Genomic DNA, 20,877 nt, shown 5'->3' on the forward strand with positions numbered 1-20,877 from the left:
AGCGAGGATGCCGCGCACCGTCCCAGACCTGACCCGTACTGCTGCTCACTGCACAAGGGATTCCTGCTACCCTAACAAGGGCTGCGGGGTCACTCTAACAGGACTGACACATTAAAAATGTTACATGTAAGAAAAATATCAAAGTGCTATAGTGCGAATCCTCCGGCGCACCGCTAGCCGGCACGCACTTCGCAAATCAAGCTTACGTGTAAAATTTTGAATGTGTCAGTCCTGTTTAAAAGATACATTTTAAAATTAACATTGGTGCACCAACAAAAGGACATACTTTCCTCTTTTTGAATTTGTCTTAATCCTTTATGTCCTACGGTTGCACACCTCCTGGTTATATACGTACTACCTTTTTGTATTTGATTAGTCCTGTGTAACGGACATCCTTTTTCCTATGCAGTGACAAGATAAGACTACTGAAGTGATACATATAAACCTGCCTCCATTTCACCACTGATATCTAGTTATACAGCAATCTATATCTATCCATCCAAATTTTCATATATCAAGTAGTGATTTCAAAACAAACCTCGGTGACATCACAAAGGCTGTGTATATATACATTTAACACCATTTTCATAAAACATTAGGTTAAAAGAAGCTGTCATTTTTCAGGCATATGACTGTTAAGATTAGTAACAAGTGATAACAAGAATATATCTCGTTGGTTAATCTTTCCCCGCAACTATATTCTTAGAGGAATATTTACTAAGAATCAAGTCTCATCGGTGTTTGCCGGAGATTAAACATGGGTGAGAGTGATCAGACAGGTGCGGTTTTCTAACTAAAATCCAGGAATTTACTATGTTTCTGTGTCTTAGTCAATTAAAGTCTATGGTGGGAACTGCTATATTATATCCTATGATGGGAACCAAAAGGTTGACCTCTAGTAACCTTGAAGTTTCCATTGATGGATACAATGTATTTCAAAGTAGGTTTCTCACCATTGAAGTCTATTAAAGGAAGCTTAATGGACAGTGCAGCCGCTCAAAGCCATTCAGTATGCTGCTCCTACAGAAGGGCTCACCAATTGGCTAGTGGCTCTTCTAATGACGGGATTCACGCAGGGCCGATCCTTCACGTAGATGAAGTGTATGTGGTAACACATACAATTCCTCGTGTCTGTCTATGTTTGGGTGTTCATTTTATTTATTTTATAACCCCTTGGATGCTTTCTGTTTTTATACTGATTTTTTAACCATTTAATGACTGATCTATTAGAGCCAATTTCTTGCTTTATATGTAATGATGCGACTGTAGTTGGGGGAAACTGCGAAAGCCATATATGTGAGACTCCTAAGGGCTAATGAATGCTGGGGGTTTGTGTGTCTGTCATGCTGCCAATGATTTTACACCAGTTGCTGCCACCCGGTTAAGCTATGGCATTCGACCAATAAGGGTCAACCTATTGACTGTTGGCCCTATGACCCATACCCTCATCTTGGATGTCTTCTCGCCACCTCAAACTCAATATTTCCAAAACGGAATTACTTATATTCCCACCAGCTAAGAACAGTTACCATCCTGAGGTCTCCATCACTGTTGACAACTCAACAATCTACCCTACCCCACAAGCTCATTGCCTAGGGATCATCCTCGACTCTGAACTGTCCTTTGTTCCCCACATTCAATCTGTCTCCAAAATCATGTTACATGCATCTTAAAAACATATCCAAAATACAACCCTATCTCACAGAAGACACTACTAAATCTCTTATCCCTGCACTCATTATATCATAGTCTTCTAACTTTTCTGCATGGCTCACCAGCTCCCATTCACTATTACAGGACTTTCATTGGGCTGCTCCCACCCTATGGAATGCCCTTCCACGCACAATAAGACTCTCCACTAGCCTCCAAACTTTCAAGCGTTACCTGAAAACTCACCTCTTCAGGCAAGCCTATCATATTTAAGTTCTACACGCATAACCCTCTGAGGCACTTATGTATTATATAGCTTCCCTTCTGGACCTACAAGCTATGCTATTACTGGTGCCTGTCCTTGTGTTTCCCTCCTATGTCCCTATAGATTGTAAGCTTGCAGCAGGGCCCTCCTACCTCCAAGTCTATCTGTCGTTACCCAGTTTGTTTTATCTCTGTTTACAATTGGAAACTGCAAGGCTGTGCTATATAAGAAACTGCAAATAAATAAATACCCACTTAGAAGTGGTACCCGGATGCTCGCTCAAACCATATATACCTATTGAGTGACATGATTATTTATACACTTACTGCCTTATTTCCTGTTTATGGTCCAGGTTGTGAGCTGTTGTATCTCTTTCAGGTAAAGCAGCTTGAAAACCAATCCTCTAAAACAAAGAAGATATAATCAAGAAGATTTATTCAAAATGGGATAGTAAATGGTTATTTGTAACCTACCACTACATGTTTAGTATAACTCGCAATCACTCTTATAGAGAAGATTGTGCTATGGTGCAATATTACAAACATTTATAAAACAAGAACATGGAATATGATTACTGATTATTAATGGAACAGTTGCATAATTATTCAGCGAAATGATCAAAACTCATTATTAAAAGTCTACATATTTATTGCAATTCTATAATGCCACAGATAGCAGATAAATAAAAAATGAAGCGGCTCTTGATGAAACCATATAAAACCAATGATACATCCATTGGCCTAATAAAGCCTACAATAGTACAATGGGCTGGGAACAAGAACTGGTTCTCGGCTCATCAACATTATGTTTTTTTCCTTTTCTTTCAGTGGCCTTAACAAATACACATAGGACCTTATTCAGGTCTGTTCACACGCGGCCGATGTTTTGTATTTGTTCATGCGCATATCTGCGCATGGTGCGTTCGGCCAAAGCGAACAGAAGGCATGCACCCAACCTTGCGGCCATTAGCATATGGGAACACCCAGCGTTTCATGGGCATTCCCATGAGAATGCTGGGCGTTCTCATGTTCTCATGCTAATGACCCGATGATGCCAGTGAGGGGGGCTGGCAGCTGACATCACCGGATGTCAGCTGCCCGCCCACTTCCTTCTGAACGTGCATGCATACAGTATGTAAGGTTGCTCAGCGCAACCTTACATATGTGTCGGTGACCATTGAATGATGTGGATGTTACCCTGCAGGCTGCAAATGGTCTCGCCCGGCTCTCTGCGGGACCTGCCTGACCGTCACGGTCCCGGCCGGCTCCTGCTGCAATGAAAACTGACAATTAGAAAATGGCTGCCCCCATACTGCAGACAGTTTTCTGTCTGCAGTATGGGGCAGCCATTTTTTAAGAGTCAGTTTTCATTGTAGCAGCAGGAGCCGGCCGGGACCGTGACGGTCAGGCAGGTCCCGGCAGAGAGCTGGGCCAGACGCAGACCGCAGGTGCAGGTACGGGTAAGAAGGGGGGGGGGGGGGCAGGTTAGGTGTGTGCGGGGGTGGGGGGGGGGCGCCGAAAAAACGTGCGGGGGGGGCGCAAAATAAGGGGATTTTTGTCCTTACCTGGAAAATCCTTATTTCTGAATCCTTTGGTGGACACTGGGACAGTGGGAAGGGGGCGGAGCCATGGCGACAGGCACCAAGTAGCTAACACTTTAGTGGTGCAGCCCAGGCCCCTCCTTCCCCACACTCCATCCTAGGTCAGTTTAGACTACCACCGGACTTAGGAGCACAGGAAAGGAGAGAATGAAAGAAAGAAAAAGAGAGATCTTGTATTACCATGAACAAGAGCATTCCCTAAAACCAACCCATCCGCCGATCAGGGGCGTCTGGGCGGGCGCCCAGTGTCCACCAAAGGATTCAGAAATAAGGATTTTCCAGGTAAGGACAAAAATCCCCTTATTTCCTTCATGCCATTGGTGGCCACTGGGACAGTGGGACGTCCCACCGCTGTCCCCTCACGGGAGGGAACGCTCCTGAGCTGCAGAAAGAACGCCACGGCCGAACGCAGAGTCGACCTCGGTGAAAGTATCAAACCTGTAGTGGCGTATAAAAGTGTGCATGGAAGACCATGTGGCTGCGCGGCACAGCTGCTCTGCGGAGACTCCGGAAGCCGCAGCCCACGATGATCCTACCGAGCGAGTGGAATGGGCCGTGAGCCCTGCTGGCGTCGGCCTATTCGCCAGGAGGTATGCCTGCTGAACCGTAAGCCGCAACCACCTGGCAATGGACTGTTTAGATGCGGGCCAACCCCGCTTCTGATGATCATAAAGAACAAACAAAGCTTCTGTTCTTCTAATCTCCCTGGTCCTATCCACATAGATGCGAAGGGCCCGAACCACATCAAGAGCCCCTCCACTTCTTGAATCCTGGAAAGCAGGAACCACGATTTCCTGGTTTACGTGAAACCTGGATACCACTTTTGGCAGGTAACCCAACCTGGTACGGAGGACTGCCCGATCTTGGTGGAAAACCAAAAACGGTGGCTTACAAGATAGAGCGGTCAAATCCGAGACCCGCCTAGCTGACGCAATTGCCAGAAGGAAACACACCTTCCATGAAAGCCAACGCAACTCCACCGACTCCAGAGGCTCAAACGGAGCCACCTGAAGAGCTCTCAGAACCAAAGGCAGATCCCACGGGACTACGGGACTCCGAAAGGGAGGAGTCACGTGCATGACCCCCTGGAGGAAAGTGCGAACCTCCGGTCTTGTCGCAATGCGCCTCTGAAACAGAACCGAGAGCGCCGAGACCTGAACCTTCAAAGTGGAATGTTGAAGGCCCAAATCCACTCCCGACTGCAAGAAGGCCAAAACCTTGGGCAACGAGAACCTCCTTGGATTCTTCTCGTGCTCTTCACACCAGCGAAAGAAAGAACTCCAGATCCTGTAGTAGACTCTTGCTGAAGACGGCTTCCTGGCCGCTATCATGGTTCTTATCACAGAATCTGAGAACCCCCTGTCTCTTAAGATCTCCCTCTCAAGAGCCAAGCCGTCAAACCGAGACGAGCTAGGTTGGGATGTTGACAGGGTCCCTGAGACAGAAGGTCTGGCCGGAGAGGTAACCGCCACTGAGGTTCCTCCGCCATGAGCCGGAGATCGGCATACCAGGCCCTGCGTGGCCAGTTTGGGGCCACCAGGATTACCCTTACCCGTTCCCGCTTGAGTCTTCTTAGGAACCGAGGAAGAAGAGCCACCGGCGGGAAGGCGTACACCAGATCGAACGGCCAAGGTGCCGACAGAGCGTCGACCAGAAATGCGCCTGGATCCCGAGTCCTGGACCCGTAGCAAGGCAACTTGTGATTCCACCGGGATGCCAGGAGGTCTATCTGAGGCCTTCCCCAACGAAGGGTTAGAGAGTGAAACACCTCTGGATGAAGAGACCATTCTCCGGAGTGGATCTCTTGGCGGCTCAGAAAGTCTGCTTCCCAGTTTTCGACGCTGGGAATGTACACTGCCGACAATGCCAAGAGGTGACGTTCTGCCCAACGAAGAATTGGCTGTACCTCCAGAAAAGCTGCTCTGCTCCGAGTTCCCCCCTGGTGATTGATGTACGCCACCGCCGTGGCATTGTCTGTCTGTACCTTGACTGCCCGAGAGCAAATCAGGGGGGCCGTCTGGAGAAGGGCTAAGTAGATCGCCCTGAGCTCTAGAATATTGATCGGCAACCCCGACTCCTGGTGGGACCAAACTCCCTGGTAGGATCGGTCCTCCACCACCGCTCCCCAGCCCCTGAGGCTGGCATCTGTCGTCAAGAGTACCCAGTCGGAGACTAGGAAGGGCCGTCCCATGGACAGGTGACGTGGCTTGAGCCACCAGAGCAACGATAGTCGAACCTCCTGAGAGAGTACTACCTCCTGCCTCTTCAGAGCCTGTGGTGAACGGTTCCAATACTTGAGGATCTGGTGTTGCAACGGACGAGAGTGAAATTGGGCAAATTCCACCATCTCGAAGCACGAGACCATCTTGCCCAAAATCTTCATACATAGATGAAGAGAGACTCTCCTGTGCTTGAGAAACCCTCGTAAGAGGGCCTGCAAAGCCAGCCGCTTCTTGTCTGGAAGATAGACCCTCTGGGCCTGGGAATCCAGACGCGCTCCCAGATGTATCATCTCCTGGGAGGGTTCCAGGCTGGACTTGCGCCAGTTCACTAGCCAACCGTGAGCCTGGAGCAGGTCCAGCGTAATGCCTAGATGTTGCAGGAGTAGTTCTCTGGACTGTCCCAGAATCAGAAGGTCGTCCAGATAAGGCAGAATCCGCACTCCCTGGAGGTGAAGGAAGGCTGCCATAACTCCCATCACCTTCGTAAAGACTCTTGGTGCTGTAGAGATTCCGAAGGGTAGAGCCCGAAATTGGACATGAAGATCCTTGGTTGCAAACCGGAGGTACTTGCGGTGATCCGGATGTATCGGAACATGCAGGTATGCATCTCTGATGTCCAGAGATACCATGAAATCCCCCGGCTCCATTGCCTGTATAATGGACCGGAGGGACTCCATGCGAAACCGCGGAATGTTCAAGTAACAATTGAGATCCTTGAGATTCAGGATTGGTCGGAATGAACCATCCGGCTTCCCGATCAGGAATAAATTGGAGTAATAGCCATGGCCCCTCTGCTGAGGAGGAACCACTTCTATCACCTGAGACTGGAGAAGAGTCTGAACGGAGGCGTTGAGAGCCTCCGCCTTCAGAGGACAGGCCGGGCGCCCCGTGATAAAGAATCGGGTCGGCGGACGCCTGTTGAAGGAGAGATAGTATCCTACCGACACTATACTCAAAATCCAATTGTCCGATGTCGTCTCCCTCCATCTGTTGGCAAAATGGAGGAGGCGAGCCCCTACCGGCAGGGAGTCGACCTGAGGGGTCCCCAAGTCATTGGGAGGCCTTCTCCGGGGCCTTAGGAGGCTGACGTTTGCCAGACTGGGACTGTCTGCTCTTACCAAACGACTCCCTCCTGGGAGGACGGCTTCTTGTTGAAGATTGTCCCCTCGGCTTTCCCTGCGGCCGAAAGGAACGAAAGGACTGCTTCGGCTTAGAGGGTGCCGACGGGAGGAAGGCTGTCTTGGAAGTGGCTACCGTAGTCACAATCTTGTCCAGCTCCGGACCGAAAAGCATATCGCCCACAAAAGGAAGGGCCTCCAGGGCCTTTTTGGACTCTGCATCCGCATTCCAAGTGCGGAGCCACAAGGCTCTTCTGGCTGCAACCGAAGACGCCGAGATCCTAGAGGCTAACGTAGCCGTGTCCAGGGCCGCCTCGCCCAAGTACATGGAGGCTTCTCTGATATGGTCCACCAGAGAAAGCAGCTCCGACCTGCGTATGCCTGACGTAATGTTCTCCGTCAACATATCTGCCCATTTGCCTACCGCCCTAGCCACCCAGGCCGAGGCCAAAGCTGGCCTATTAAGCGTACCCGCATGAGTAAAGATAGATTTAAAGACATGTTCTATCCGTGGGGTCCTTTAGAGCCGCCACAGTGGGAATAGGCAAGATAGTAGCCTTTACCAGCCGGGCTATGTGGGAATCCACCTGAGGCGGGCGTTCCCATTTCGTGCGCCCGTCTGCCGGAAAGGGATAAGAAGAAACCATCCTTTTAGAAATTGTAAATTTCTTATTAGGAGCAGACCAGGCCTTTGCCAGGTCTCCCTCCAGCTGCGTTGAAGATGGGAACACAGCCGGATCCTTCTTCTTACGCTTAAAAGAGGGTGCCTCCTCCGCAGGGGGTTGGTCTGGCTCCTGTATGTTTAAGCAAGAGCGGACCGCCTTCACCAGCGCATCTACCCTGGACTGAGTCATAACCTCGTCCTGGGATGTAGCCTCCTCGTCAGGGTCGTCCGGGTCATCCAGGTCAACAGGGTCATCTGTGTCCGCCTGGTCGTCCCCTGAAGTATCCGTCCCCGTAGAGTCAGCTCTCTGGGTGCGGGCTCTGGGGTTCTTGCGCTTGCTAGCGACACCCAGCAGGTTCTGTAGAGAGGAAGAAACCTGAACCAGTCCCTGCACTGAGGAAGAAAGGCCCTGTACCCAAACTGGCTCAGGCGCCAGCGTCAGCAACTGAGGCTGGGACTGCGTGAGCGGAGCCGGTTGAGCTGGTGGAAGAGTCGCCTGTGAAGGCTGACTCAACACTGGTGGGGGCTGAGGGTGTGAACGGGAAGCGGCTAGCTGTCCAGCAAGGTCCCTCATGGCTGCCGTCAGGGCCTGCGCCCAACCCGGTTCCCCGGAATGGGATGCCTGTGACGGGGCCGAATCCACAGAGTCCCCACCATTACAGCGTGTACACACACCCCCATGGTCTGTCGAGGTGGAAGAAAAATTCTCCTTGCACCTAACACACTTAAAGGCCCTCAGGGCAGGAGCGTCCCCTGACCGCGAGGGTCCTGCGGACTTTGAGCCTGACTTAGAAGTCATGGCTATGCTCTATCCCACTTCAATACAAGACAGAGTGAATAGAGAGATTTGCACAGAAAACCCCTATATAGAGAGGGGTGTGAAAACACAGCACTGAACACCTCAAGGGTGCAGTGTCAATGTAGTACAACCTGACCCGTCTGGAGACCGGGGAAGGAAGGGTGCCACAGTGTCCACACGAAAGCTGCTTTCCTGCTGCTCCTCTGCACCGATGTGTGACAGAGTCAAGCCTCCATTAGGACAGGACGCTGGCAGTCCCCGGCGGGAACTCATATAGAGGCTCCCTGCCGGGGATTGGGCGGGGAGGAGGTGAGGGACCTCCCCCCCCTCCTGGAACCTTGCCAGGGCTGAGAAAAATATGGCGGCCCCCACCGCTACAACAATAACCCTGGTGGTCTAGTGGCCTCGGTTTCCCCTGTGGGGACCGAGTGTCACCGCCAGGAAACCGCCCGGAGCGCACCCACCCCCGGCGGCTACGTGCGCTGGGTTCCCTCCCTCCGGCATCTATCCAGACGCCGCTGCGAGACAGAGCGTCTCAAGGTCACCGTTGCGGGACAGAGTCAAGCTTCCATCGGGAAGCGTCTCTGTCTCGCGTCTCCCCCCAGCCGCGATACCGCTGCGTGCTGTGGGGAGGGAGGGGGGGAGTGCGGCTTACCTGCTCCGTGGCGCACGGTCCCTCTGTGCTGGGACCCAGCCTGCAGGTCCGTGGCAGTTCACGACGAGCTGGCTCCGGAGCAGGTGAGCAGCCTGGGTGGTCCACCCGGCTTGCTCACCGCAAGTGTAGAAAAAAAAACAAAAAAAAAACTTTTTTTTAAAAAACGCTGCAGAAAACTGCAGCAGCTACTAAAAACGTGCCTGTGCTCCTAGGCACCAAGAAAAAACTGACCTAGGATGGAGTGTGGGGAAGGAGGGGCCTGGGCTGCACCACTAAAGTGTTAGCTACTTGGTGCCTGTCGCCATGGCTCCGCCCCCTTCCCACTGTCCCAGTGGCCACCAATGGCATGAAGGAAATAGTTAGTTACGCCCCTGGATGGGACAGTAGTTGGGGAAACTACGTTGGACTCGTCCTGAATAGCCAGATTAACTCAGAATCAAGCCCTATGTGCATTGCCAAGGAAAGTTATTTTACCAGAAAAGGGTATATGGACATTTTCTTGGCGTAAGGACAGATAGAAGTTTATGTATATACTGATATTATACCTTATAACATGTTATATTTACTGTACCTCAATAACTTGTATGATGTCTCGTGGACCAATCATTTCTGGATCAAATTTGACCTGAGCTTTGCAGGTGGCAAGGGCCACAGAGACCTGTAGTATACCTGGGGTCCCCATTAGCCGGGACTCGATGTTGTGAACACATGACGCACAGGTCATTCCTGTGATCTACAGAGAACAAAATAGCCACAAAGTCATGTACCACAAGTAGGAGATGCTTGCAGATATTTATACTGTAAGTAGTAATTACCAGAGCTGATTCATCTCAAGAAGGTTACAAAGATGTTACATGGAGATGGCTTTCTCTACCCAACATAAGGGGGTGAATGAAGCAAAATTTAAGCTGGGTGCACATTAGGCTATTACCGTCATTTTTCGTTAATGATATTTTTGTGGATATCATTTAGTGTGTAGGCACTATACCGTTATTGATGCGTGCTCCCTCGGGTTGTCATCAACCCGCTCATGCAGTCATATCCAGACTATCTCCTCAATAACAGCAGGATCCTTAATGTGGCCGCAGAACAATAATATTAATGATATCGTTCAGTGTGTATGCACGATATTTCGTTTGTCTAGGAGTTCGTGGCAGTTCAAGGGAAAATTATTAACGATAACCTTCAAGGACGATATCGTTCAATGTGTACCCATCTTTATATGCCCCTGTGTTTATAGACTCACGAATCAAGGGTAAGCCGAGAGTCGCACCTACTGAATTATGGTCAGTGACTCTTATGCTGGCCACACATCAGACCAACTTTCCTCCAACCATCCAACTGGTTGGTTTGTTGGTTGGTTGGACTGAAAATCTGGTACTAGTTGGATGGTTGGAGGAAAGTTGGTCTGATGTGTGGCCAGCATTACACTGCGAACCATGAACTTTTATGTTGTTTTGATGCATTTAAAAAGGAGTGGGCACGAGAAATATAGTGGTAACGTTTTATGCATATACTCACTACAAGCTCAATGCTGCCATGAGTAGCTGTGCAATCTTCCAAAACCACTGCTCCGAATCCCAGGTTCTCAATCAGCTGTGCAATTTCAATTGGCTCAATTCTGTCCGCGATGTACTTGACCTCTGCTTTTCCAGCCATCAGTGCCACAAGCACTGAAATTATACCTACAGGGTGAGATGCAATGGGTAATCATTAAATGCGCAAAACTAACTAAAAAAGTGCATTGTTTGGAAATTGCAAATTAGGCTCTGATCCAATGCACATGGGACTGTGCATTGGATTGGAATCGGAGGTGACACACATTTGGTTCATCCGAGTTATCAGATTAATCAGTCAAAATCAAAAAAAAAATGCCCAAATCGTGTATGGGCACCGTAACTGTTATTTTTAATGCCTATAACTTGACAGTTAGGAGCTGATTTGCTGGTGCAATATCTCCTATCACATTATCATTACACCAGGCTTAGTGATACCGCTTTCAGACTGCAAATGCTGGGTCGCAACCGGGATTAGGATACAGGCCCATCCCAGGAGCAACCCGACATTTGCGGTCTGAAAGCTCTGTGTCCGACTCTGCTTATCACACGCGGACAGGGCTGATCGGCGGCGTAATCTTCCGGGGACAGGGGAGGAGGCAGGCAGCACTTGGAGATGACAGCGCTGCCTCCTCCATATTGTGAGCGGGTTACCTGTTCACATTGCACCTCAACCCGGGTCAGAGCGGTGTTCAACCCTGGTCATGACCAGGGTTGAAATCCTGGTTTGCTCAACCTGGGGTGGCCCTTTCACACCGCACCTCCACTCGGGTTGGTGACATAATATCCTGGCAATAACCATTGAGAGTGCGGTTTGAAAGGCGTATCAATCTGCCCCTGATTTTGGAAAATGCTGCTCTAATCTAATAATAGTATCTGTATTAATGTAAGCAAGCGGGGCTAAAAGGAATGAGATGTGGGTTGCATAACCAATTTCTCTAGGAATTCGAACAGAAAACAAAAACAAACACATTATACTATTACCCCTTTCACACCGCACAAATATCCCAGGTGAACCCCTGATTTTAACCCTTTCACCTCGGTGAGCGTGCGATGTGAAAGGGCCATTTTCAATAACCCTGTCCAGCAACCAGGCAATTCGACCTGGGGTAAAAGCAGTGTTTTACGCAGGTCGGAGCCGGGTTGCTTGAAAGTCTGAATGGGAACCACGGCTTGAGCAACCCGAATCCTGTTCAATGCTATGGAGGAGGCAGCAGCGTCAGTGCTGCCTCCTCCCCCACCCTGCACGACACGCCGATGCTCCTCCCCATTTCCTGCTTGACGTCAGTGCTGGCCAATATGCCGGGTGATGGCAGGGCATGATTTATCGCAAATGCCGGGTCCGAATCCCGGGGGCGACCCGGTATGTGCGGTGTGAAAGAGGTATAAGTATACTGAATGTTTATACAAAGACTATCAAATATTTTTTAAACACAGTATGATATCACTCTCTGTGAAGCTTGTACATCATAAATCAGGTACCATCTTTTTTCTTAAGATTCCTCTCAATGTTAGAAACGCAGGAAGCGCACGTCATCCCTGTAATCTGTAAAATGCATTTCTGGCCTGAAGTGTCGTCGCCCAAAGGAACGTCTGAGTGAGGCTTCTTAGGAAGGACATCTACAATATAGTCTTGGTGGAGATTCAATTTTTTGGTCACATCTGAGAAATGATTTTCTTCTTTGGGTTCTGTGGCACTCAGGTGGTTATCACCGACAGGTAACGGGGAGTCTACAGTGCACATAAACATGTAAATAACGTATTAGAGTCAAGACTACAAAGAAATCATACAGGTTCTGAGCACACAAGTGTCCTTTTTAATACATATTTTGTACACTATGGGGTACATTTACTAAAGCTTCTAAAAATGAAAAAGTGGTGATGGTGCCCATTTCTTTATGGCATCCTAGAAAATGGTAGACAGAATCTGATTGGATGTTATGGGGTAATACGCCTATGCTTCTAGTTGTGTGAGGTTAAACTATTTCTAGTAACAGAGATCTGCGGATACAGGGGCAGGTCCTCAGAGGCAGGTCCTCAGGGGCAGGTCCTCAGAGGCACTCAAAGCAGCCGCCAGGTTACATTAAGCCGCCAGTGGAGAACCAGCTGACTTCCTTGCCACTCTGACTAGCTCCACAGAACTGCAAAGATACATTTGTTTGCCTCAGACATCTAAAAATATACAAGGCTATGCCGTTGTACAGGATAAGCCAACATAATATTGTATAAAGTGTCAGTATAGGTTATAACCGTGCAAAATGAATAAAAACCCAAATACCTGAAATAAGTGTTGCATCAAAACCCATGTCTTCTATAGCCGCTCTTAATTCTTCAGAGTTAGTGTCATTTTGGATATAGCAAATTGTTCCTTCGCCTCTAGTCAATGACACCGATATGGATTGTACTCCTTTCCATTGGGAGATCATGTTTTCAATTGACGAGACACAAGACCCACAGGTCATACCTCCAATACTGACGAGAACTGTGTGTGTAGAAGAGTGTTGCTTTTGTTTATAGGAAAAGAGAAATTTAGAGTTTGATTTTGATATAGGGCTCAGATTTCCCCCCTCTGGAAGGGTAACCTTAAAATTCCCTGGTGGAAGTTCTTCAATTGCTTTTTTTAAGGATAACAGGTCAGTGATGTTATTGGAAAAACAAACTAAGGCATTTTTGTTTTCAAGGGAGACTTTGATACTCTGAACACCAGGGAGGACAGATATGGATCCTTCTATATTGTTCACACAAGATTTACAATGCATCCCATCTATATAAATAGTTATCTTCTCTGTGCTGCCCACAGTGCCAGCTCCACCAGTGTTTGAGGATTTGTGTTGAGTAGAGATACTCTGTAATCGTTTTATGTCAATTGTTCCAAGCTTTGATGGATCTGGTTTGCTTTTGATTGATGCCACAAATCCTATATCGTTTATATGTTTTCTCAGTTCTTCCAGATGAATGTACTGTGGATAATACACAATCGCCGCTTCTTGGCTTGCAAGGGACACCTTTATCTTCTCTACCCCCTGAATTTTTCCAATTTTCCTTTCAATTGTGTTGACACAAGACTGACATGTCATGCCCTCTATTCTGATTTTGACAAGCTCTTCTTTATAATGAGTTTCTTTCTTAATTGTTGAAGTATCTTCATACTGTTGTAGGTTTGTATCAAAGCCCATGTCTTGTATTTCTTCACAAATCTTCTGAGGGGTAATTTCTGTAGGAATGAAGTGCACTGTGGCATTGCCTTGCTCCAAACACACCTTAATGCTAACGATGCCTGGAATTTTGGAGATCCTTCCCTCAATGGACTGAACACAAGACTGACAAGTCATTCCTACTATTCCCACTATGATGGATTCAGAAGATACGTGGGTAAGGTTGTCGAGGCTACCTTCATAGCCCTGATTGTCTAAAGCAAATCTGCTCTTTGTTGACGCTGATGAATGGTTATTTCTGGTAACACCATAGCTGGTTAAATTCTAAAAATAAAAAAGCCAAAAAATGTTAATATAAATGAGAGTAAGATCAGATCATTACTGTATTAAGTGTTTGGGATATCTGCAAGCCATAAGGATCAGAATTAACTACATGTATCTAAACATCCTGGAGGCTCCTCACTGAAGACTTGGAACTTAAACCTTTTATTGAATAAGGTGCGTCACATTTGCTAATCACAAAAGAACAAGAAAACATGGCCATTTATTGAATTAAATATGTATTTTTTTATTTATATTTTTATTTAAGCGAAAGTATGGTGGCAAAGATAGGATGGTCCAAATCAATCCAGAATGCACATTAACAACTAACAACAAGCATTGGCCAAGTTGCACAAACACAAATCAATATAAAACATCAACTGAATTGACTTCCCACCCATTCAGGTGATGACACGGTTCCTGTTAGGGTAGTAAATCAACTTCCAGTCAATGAAGAGAGTGCATCTAAATGAAATAATTGCTTATGGACTGATTACCCAAAACAAATCATCAATAAACCATAAAAAACCCACAACAACCATTCCATATTGGCACCTTAAAAAAATGTAATAATCATAATATGTCGGCCTGTAGGGCACCAATGTGTACCTGACCCAAGAAAACCTTTCATTTGATAAGACTGTATGTAGCAGGTTTGATTATTGGTCCCTTATTCTCTTACGGAATGTCAGGGTTGGAGATAAACCCCATGTGAGACACGCCTCACTCAGATTATTTTTATATTTTAAAGCAACAACTATAAGGAAACACACATGACAATTTTGCAATCTTAATTTGGCAATCTAATCCTTTGTTGACTCATATCAAAAAAATCTTGGCTAAAATATCTTTAAAATAGCAGAGGATTATAAAACTACGTTAATTTAAACACACACACAGATTTCAGGTGCAAACAATTTAACAGTATATGTGAGGTGAAAGATTCTGCCATATGTACATTATTATCTCCTAATAGTAATGGTCCATTGAATGTACACACAAATATGGAGAAACAAAGGGTATACTGGTACTATTTATGCAAACTAAATCAGAGGGATCCCCCCCAAAAAAATCGGTAGCAACAGGGACATCCACATATGCCACACAAAATACATTACAAAAAAACGTTAACTAAGCTCATTGTATAAATATAATCTGCTATACATACCTCTGCAAATATATTTTGAGCTGATGTCATTAATTGGAGATATAGGACTAATGTTATATAAACAGCTACCCAATATGATCTTACACACTGGGTGGTCATACCACATACAAATTATATATATATATATATATAGAACACACAAAGTATGGTTCAGGTATTGCGCTAATCTAGCGGTGAGCCGCAACTCCTAAACGTTTCTCCTGTTAGTAAGAAACAGAGGGTAACACAAAATCGGGGGTTGTTAGGAGTGCGCTCTGATCGTACCACCCAGCACATGGGTGTACCAATAAACATGATAAAACATTTTTCTGGAATGGAATTCGAATATTTCAGCAATGCAACGTAGACTTTGTTCAAAACGTGATTCTTTATTTAAGAAGCCCAACGCGTTTCGTCAACACAACTTCATCAGGGGCATTGCAATATAAGGGATTATTTAATCATGGAAGGTATTCCTTATATCAGGTAATATTATAAAATCAATAAACAAGAGTAGTAGGGTCTGGTCCACCCAGGGTAGATCTCTACCCTTTCGAAGAACTTGAGTAGGTACTCTCGTATCTATAGGATACGAAGGATCGCACTAATGAGTGATAATTAGGGAGCCTCAAATCTCCAATCCCACAATCGCCATGTGAATACAAAGACCATCAGAAGAAAGCAACAAGCATACAGGAAACGTCTTTTCGTGATGACCCGTTGAACTTTACATGTTGAGAAGTGTAGAAAGATAAGCTTCCAATGTGTTTGAGCTTTTACTGACAATTTCTCTAAGACATTCAAATAGCAGTAATAGTCCTCATCGTCAAGTTGAATTGCTTGCTCCTCCTCCTGAAAGATGTTTTTAACCCTTTGCATTCGAATATTGCGATCTTTGAAGATCGGCATCCTGGGATACTAGATAATATGAAATATTAACTAATAGCAGCACACCTAAACCTCTAACAGCAGAGTAGAATGGAACACACAAAGTATGGTTCAGGTATTGCGCTAATCTAGCGGTGAGCCGCAACTCCTAAACGTTTCACCTGTTAGTAAGAAACAGAGGGTAACACAGAATCGAGGGTTGTTAGGAGTGCGCTCTGATCGTACCACCTAGCACATGTACCAATAAACATGATAAAATGATCATTTATTTTTCTGGAATGGAATTCGAATATTTCACCAATGCAACGTAGACTTCGTTCAAAACGTGATTCTTTATTTAAGAAGCCCTACGCGTTTCGTCAACACGACTTCATCAGGGGCATTGCAATATAAGGGATTATTTAATCATGGAAGGTATTCCTTATATCAGGTAATATTATAAAATCAATAAACAAGAGTAGTAGGGTCTGGTCCCCCCGGGGTAGATCTCTACCCTTTCGAAGAACTCGAGTAGGTACTCTCGTATCTATAGGATATGAAGGATCGCACTAATGAGTGATAATTAGGGAGCCTCAAATCTCCAATCCCACAATCGCCATGTGAATACAAAGACCATCAGAAGAAATCAACAAGCATACAGGAAACGTCTTTTCGTGATGACCCGTTGAACTTTACATGTTGAGAAGTGTAGAAAGATAAGCTTCCAATGTGTTTGAGCTTTTACGGTACTCTTTACTTAGTTGGGCGCCCGTCGCGGGCATCGCGGGTACATTTATGTCTGGCCGCGACGCGACCGACGCGATGCCCGCGATTTCCCATTGAAACCCATGTTAAACATGGAAATCGTGTCGGTCGCGTCGCGGCCGGCCATAAATGTACTCGCGATGCCCGCGACGCGATGCTCCCGATTTGCCATAGGAATCAATGTTAAAAGGCCCGATGGACACGATTTTACTGTTAAATGCCTCAATGGACCCGATTTGGCCATAGGAATCAATGTTAAATGGGCCACAGAGCCCAAATAAGCACAATTAACCCTTAAATGTCCCCCCAAATTTTTAACGCCACCCCACGATCCACGCCAACCCGAAGCGTGGCGAGCGCAGCGAGCCCGCGAGGGGCGGCGGTACGCGTCCTCCGACCTTTTCATGCCCTACTATCCACTAGGGCGTGGAGTGAGAATAGAATAGTGTGGCGAGCGCAGCGAGCCACCGTGCCCGAAGCGTGGCGAGCGCAGCGAGCCCCGCGAGGGGACGCGGATACCTTCACAGTTATACGCGTCCCCTCGCGGGCTTCAGAGGTGTCCGTGGCGACGCGGACACCTGTGAAGCCCGCGAGGGGACGCGTCTACCTGTGAAGGTATCTGCGTCCCCTCGCGGGGCTCGCTGCGCTCGCCACGCTTCGGGCTCGGTGGCTCGCTGCGCTCGCCACACTATTCTATTCTCACTCCACGTTCTAGTGGATAGTAGGGCATGAAAAGGTCGGAGGACGCGTACCGCCGCCCCTCGCGGGCTCGCTGCGCTCGCCACGCTTCGGGTTGGCGTGGATCGTGGGGTGGCGTTAAAAATTGGGGGGGGACATTTAAGGGTTAATTGTGCCTATTTGGGCTCTGTGGCCCATTTAACATTGATTCCTATGGCCAAATCGGGTCCATTGAGGCATTTAACAGTAAAATCGCGGTCAATCAGCCTTTTTAACATTGTTCCCTATGGGAAAATCGCGGTCATCGCGGTCATCGCGGCCATCGCGGGCATCCCGATTTACCCGCGATGCCCGCGATGACCGTGATTTTTACCCCCGACGCCCGCGATTTCAATCGCTGGCGCCCATCTAGGTAAAGAGTACCGCTTTTACTGCCAATTTCTCTAAGACATTCAAATAGCAGTCATAGTCCTCATCGTCAAGTTGAATTGCCTGCTCCTACTCCTGAAAGATGTTTTTAACCCTTTGCATTCAAATATTGCGATCTTTGAAGATCGGCATCCTGGGATACTAGATAATATGAAATATTAACTAATAGCAGCACACCTAAACCTCTAACAGCAGAGTAGAATGGAACACACACAGTATGGTTCAGGTATTGCGCTAATATAGCGGTGAGCCGCAACTCCTAAACGTTTCTCCTGTTAGTAAGAAACAGAGGGTAACACAAAATCGAGGGTTGTTAGGAGTGCGCTCTGATCGTACCACCTAGCACATGGGTGTACCAATAAACATGATAAAACGATCATTCATTTTTCTGGAATGGAATTCGAATATTTCAGCAATGCAACGTAGACTTCTTTCAAAACGTGATTCTTTATTTAAGAAGCCCAACGCGTTTCGTCAACACGACTTCATCAGGGGCATTGCAATATAAGGGATAATTTAATCATGGAAGGTATTCCTTATATCAGGTAATATTATAAAATCAATAAACAAGAGTAGTAGGGTCTGGTCCCCCCGGGGTAGATCTCTACCCTTTCGAAGAACTCGAGTAGGTACTCTCGTATCTATAGGATACGAAGGATCGCACTAATGAGTGATAATTAGGGAGCCTCAAATCTCCAATCCCACAATCGCCATGTGAATACAAAGACCATCAGAAGAAAGCAACAAGCATACAGGAAACGTCTTTTCGTGATGACCCGTTGAACTTTACATGTTGAGAAGTGTAGAAAGATAAGCTTCCAATGTGTTTGAGCTTTTACTGCCAATTTCTCCAAGACATTCAAATAGCAGTCATAGTCCTCATCGTCAAGTTGAATTGCCTGCTCCTCCTCCTGAAAGATGTTTTAACCCTTTGCATTTGAATATTGCGATCTTTGAAGATCGGCATCCTGGGATACTAGATAATATGAAATATTAACTAATAGCAGCACACCTAAACCTCTAACAGCAGAGTAGAATGGAACACACACAGTATGGTTCAGGTATTGCACTAATCTAGCGGTGAGCCGCAACTCCTAAACGTTTCTCCTGTTAGTAAGAAACAGAGGGTAACACAAAATCGAGGGTTGTTAGGAGTGCGCTCTGATCGTACCACCTAGCACATGGGTGTACCAATAAACATGATAAAATGATCATTCATTTTTCTGGAATGGAGTTCGAATATTTCAGCAATGCAACGTAGACTTTGTTCAAAACGTGATTCTTTATTTAAGAAGCCCAACGCGTTTCGTCAACACGACTTCATCAGGGGCATTGCAATGTAAGGGATTATTTAATCATGGAAGGTATTCCTTATATCAGGTAATATTATAAAATCAATAAACAAGAGTAGTAGGGTCTGGTCCCCCCGGCGTAGATCTCTACCCTTTCGAAGAACTCGAGTAGGTACTCTCGTATCTATAGGATACGAAGGATCGCACTAATGAGTGATAATTAGGGAGCCTCAAATCTCCAATCCCACAATCGCCATGTGAATACAAAGACCATCAGAAGAAAGCAACAAGCATACAGGAAACGTCTTTTCGTGATGACCCGTTGAACTTTACATGTTGAGAAGTGTAGAAAGATAAGCTTCCAATGTGTAGCTCAAACACATTGAAAGCTTATCTTTCTACACTTCTCAACATGTAAAGTTCAAAACTAGGTTACAGGTACTGTGTCTATCCGGGATACGGTCATTGGGTCACCAGCAAATTGTTAGAGAGTGATTAGGTCGACACCATTAGGTCGACACGCATTTCGGTCGCCATGTTTCTAGGTCGACATACAGGAAGGTCGACATGGGTTAGGTCGACAGGGTCATTATGTCGACAAGGTAGACATGGGTTAGGACGACAGTCAAAAGGTCGACATGGGGTTTTTCACAGTTTTTGAGCCAACATGTGCCTACAGGCGGTATTTCATGCCCTACCATCCACTAGGGTGTGGTGGGAGAAAAAAATTGTGTGCTGAGCGCAGCGAGGCACCGAGCCCGAAGCATGGCGAGCGCAACGAGCCATGCGAGGGGACGTGGTGCACTTTAACCTGTGTCCATATCGACTGTGTCGACATTCGGGTCAAAAAACTGTGAAAACCCCATGTCAAACTTTTGACTGTCGACCTAACCCATGTTGACATAATGACCCTGTGGACCTAATGACCCTGTGTACCTAGACTCATGTCGACATTCCTGCATGTCGACCTAGACACTTGTCGACCTAAATGCATGTCGAGCTAGTGACTGTCTAACAACTTGCTGGTGACCCAGTGATCCACACCCGTCTATCCAATAACTTCTCAGGGCAGGGAAATATAACACCAATGTCATTCATTATAGATAGGGTATTGAACAGTACAAGATAAGGAGGACATTTATCAAAGTGATAAATTACCAATCAGTTCTTAAAGCTGCAATATTTCAAACAAAGCCTGTAAAGTGGCAGAAGCTGTACGAGTACTACTTTATCTATTTCCACTTTACCGCTCTCTAAACATTGTTAAATATCTGCTTATCTTTTACTGTTCAAAAAGCCATCTATAATAACTTGTGACATTAATGTAATATTGCGTGGCCCTGACATTTCATTATAGATGGAATTTTGAACAGTAAAAGATAAGGGGGATATTTGTCAACGCTTGAAAAGAGAAATACTAATCAATCATCTTCTGTCATTTTTATGTTGGAAAATTGACAGAAGCTAATTGGTTAATACTTTATCTCTCGCCTGTATAGCTCTGTCTAAGCTTTTATAAATATCCCTCAAATCATACTTGCCTACCTGACCCTCTCCATGAGGAAGAAAATGCTCTGTTCCTGTGCTTCCCTGGTAATGTATGATTGCCATCACCAGTGGGGAGCTAGGTAATTGATAAAAAAAAGGTGTTTTACCACAGGTGCTGGCAATCATACATTACCAGGGAAGTCCAG

General features: G+C 46.4%; 1 protein-coding gene across 1 annotated transcript in view; it reads right to left on the reverse strand.

Annotated features, from left to right (window-relative positions):
• The window catches only part of ATP7B (ATPase copper transporting beta), an 88,276-nt gene that overhangs the window by 35,932 nt on the left and 31,467 nt on the right, over positions 1-20,877 (reverse strand). The window contains exons 3-7 of the mRNA XM_083169711.1: positions 12,808-14,008; positions 12,012-12,260; positions 10,495-10,658; positions 9,545-9,706; positions 2,242-2,318 (exon numbers count right to left, since the gene is read on the reverse strand). Of these exons, the coding sequence (XP_083025837.1) occupies positions 2,242-2,318; positions 9,545-9,706; positions 10,495-10,658; positions 12,012-12,260; positions 12,808-14,008 (1,853 nt within the window). The remainder of the gene's footprint in view (positions 1-2,241; positions 2,319-9,544; positions 9,707-10,494; positions 10,659-12,011; positions 12,261-12,807; positions 14,009-20,877) is intronic.

The sequence above is a fragment of the Crinia signifera genome, chromosome 2, assembly GCF_055691185.1.
Source record: "Crinia signifera chromosome 2, ASM5569118v1, whole genome shotgun sequence".
Lineage (NCBI taxonomy): Eukaryota > Metazoa > Chordata > Amphibia > Anura > Myobatrachidae > Crinia > Crinia signifera.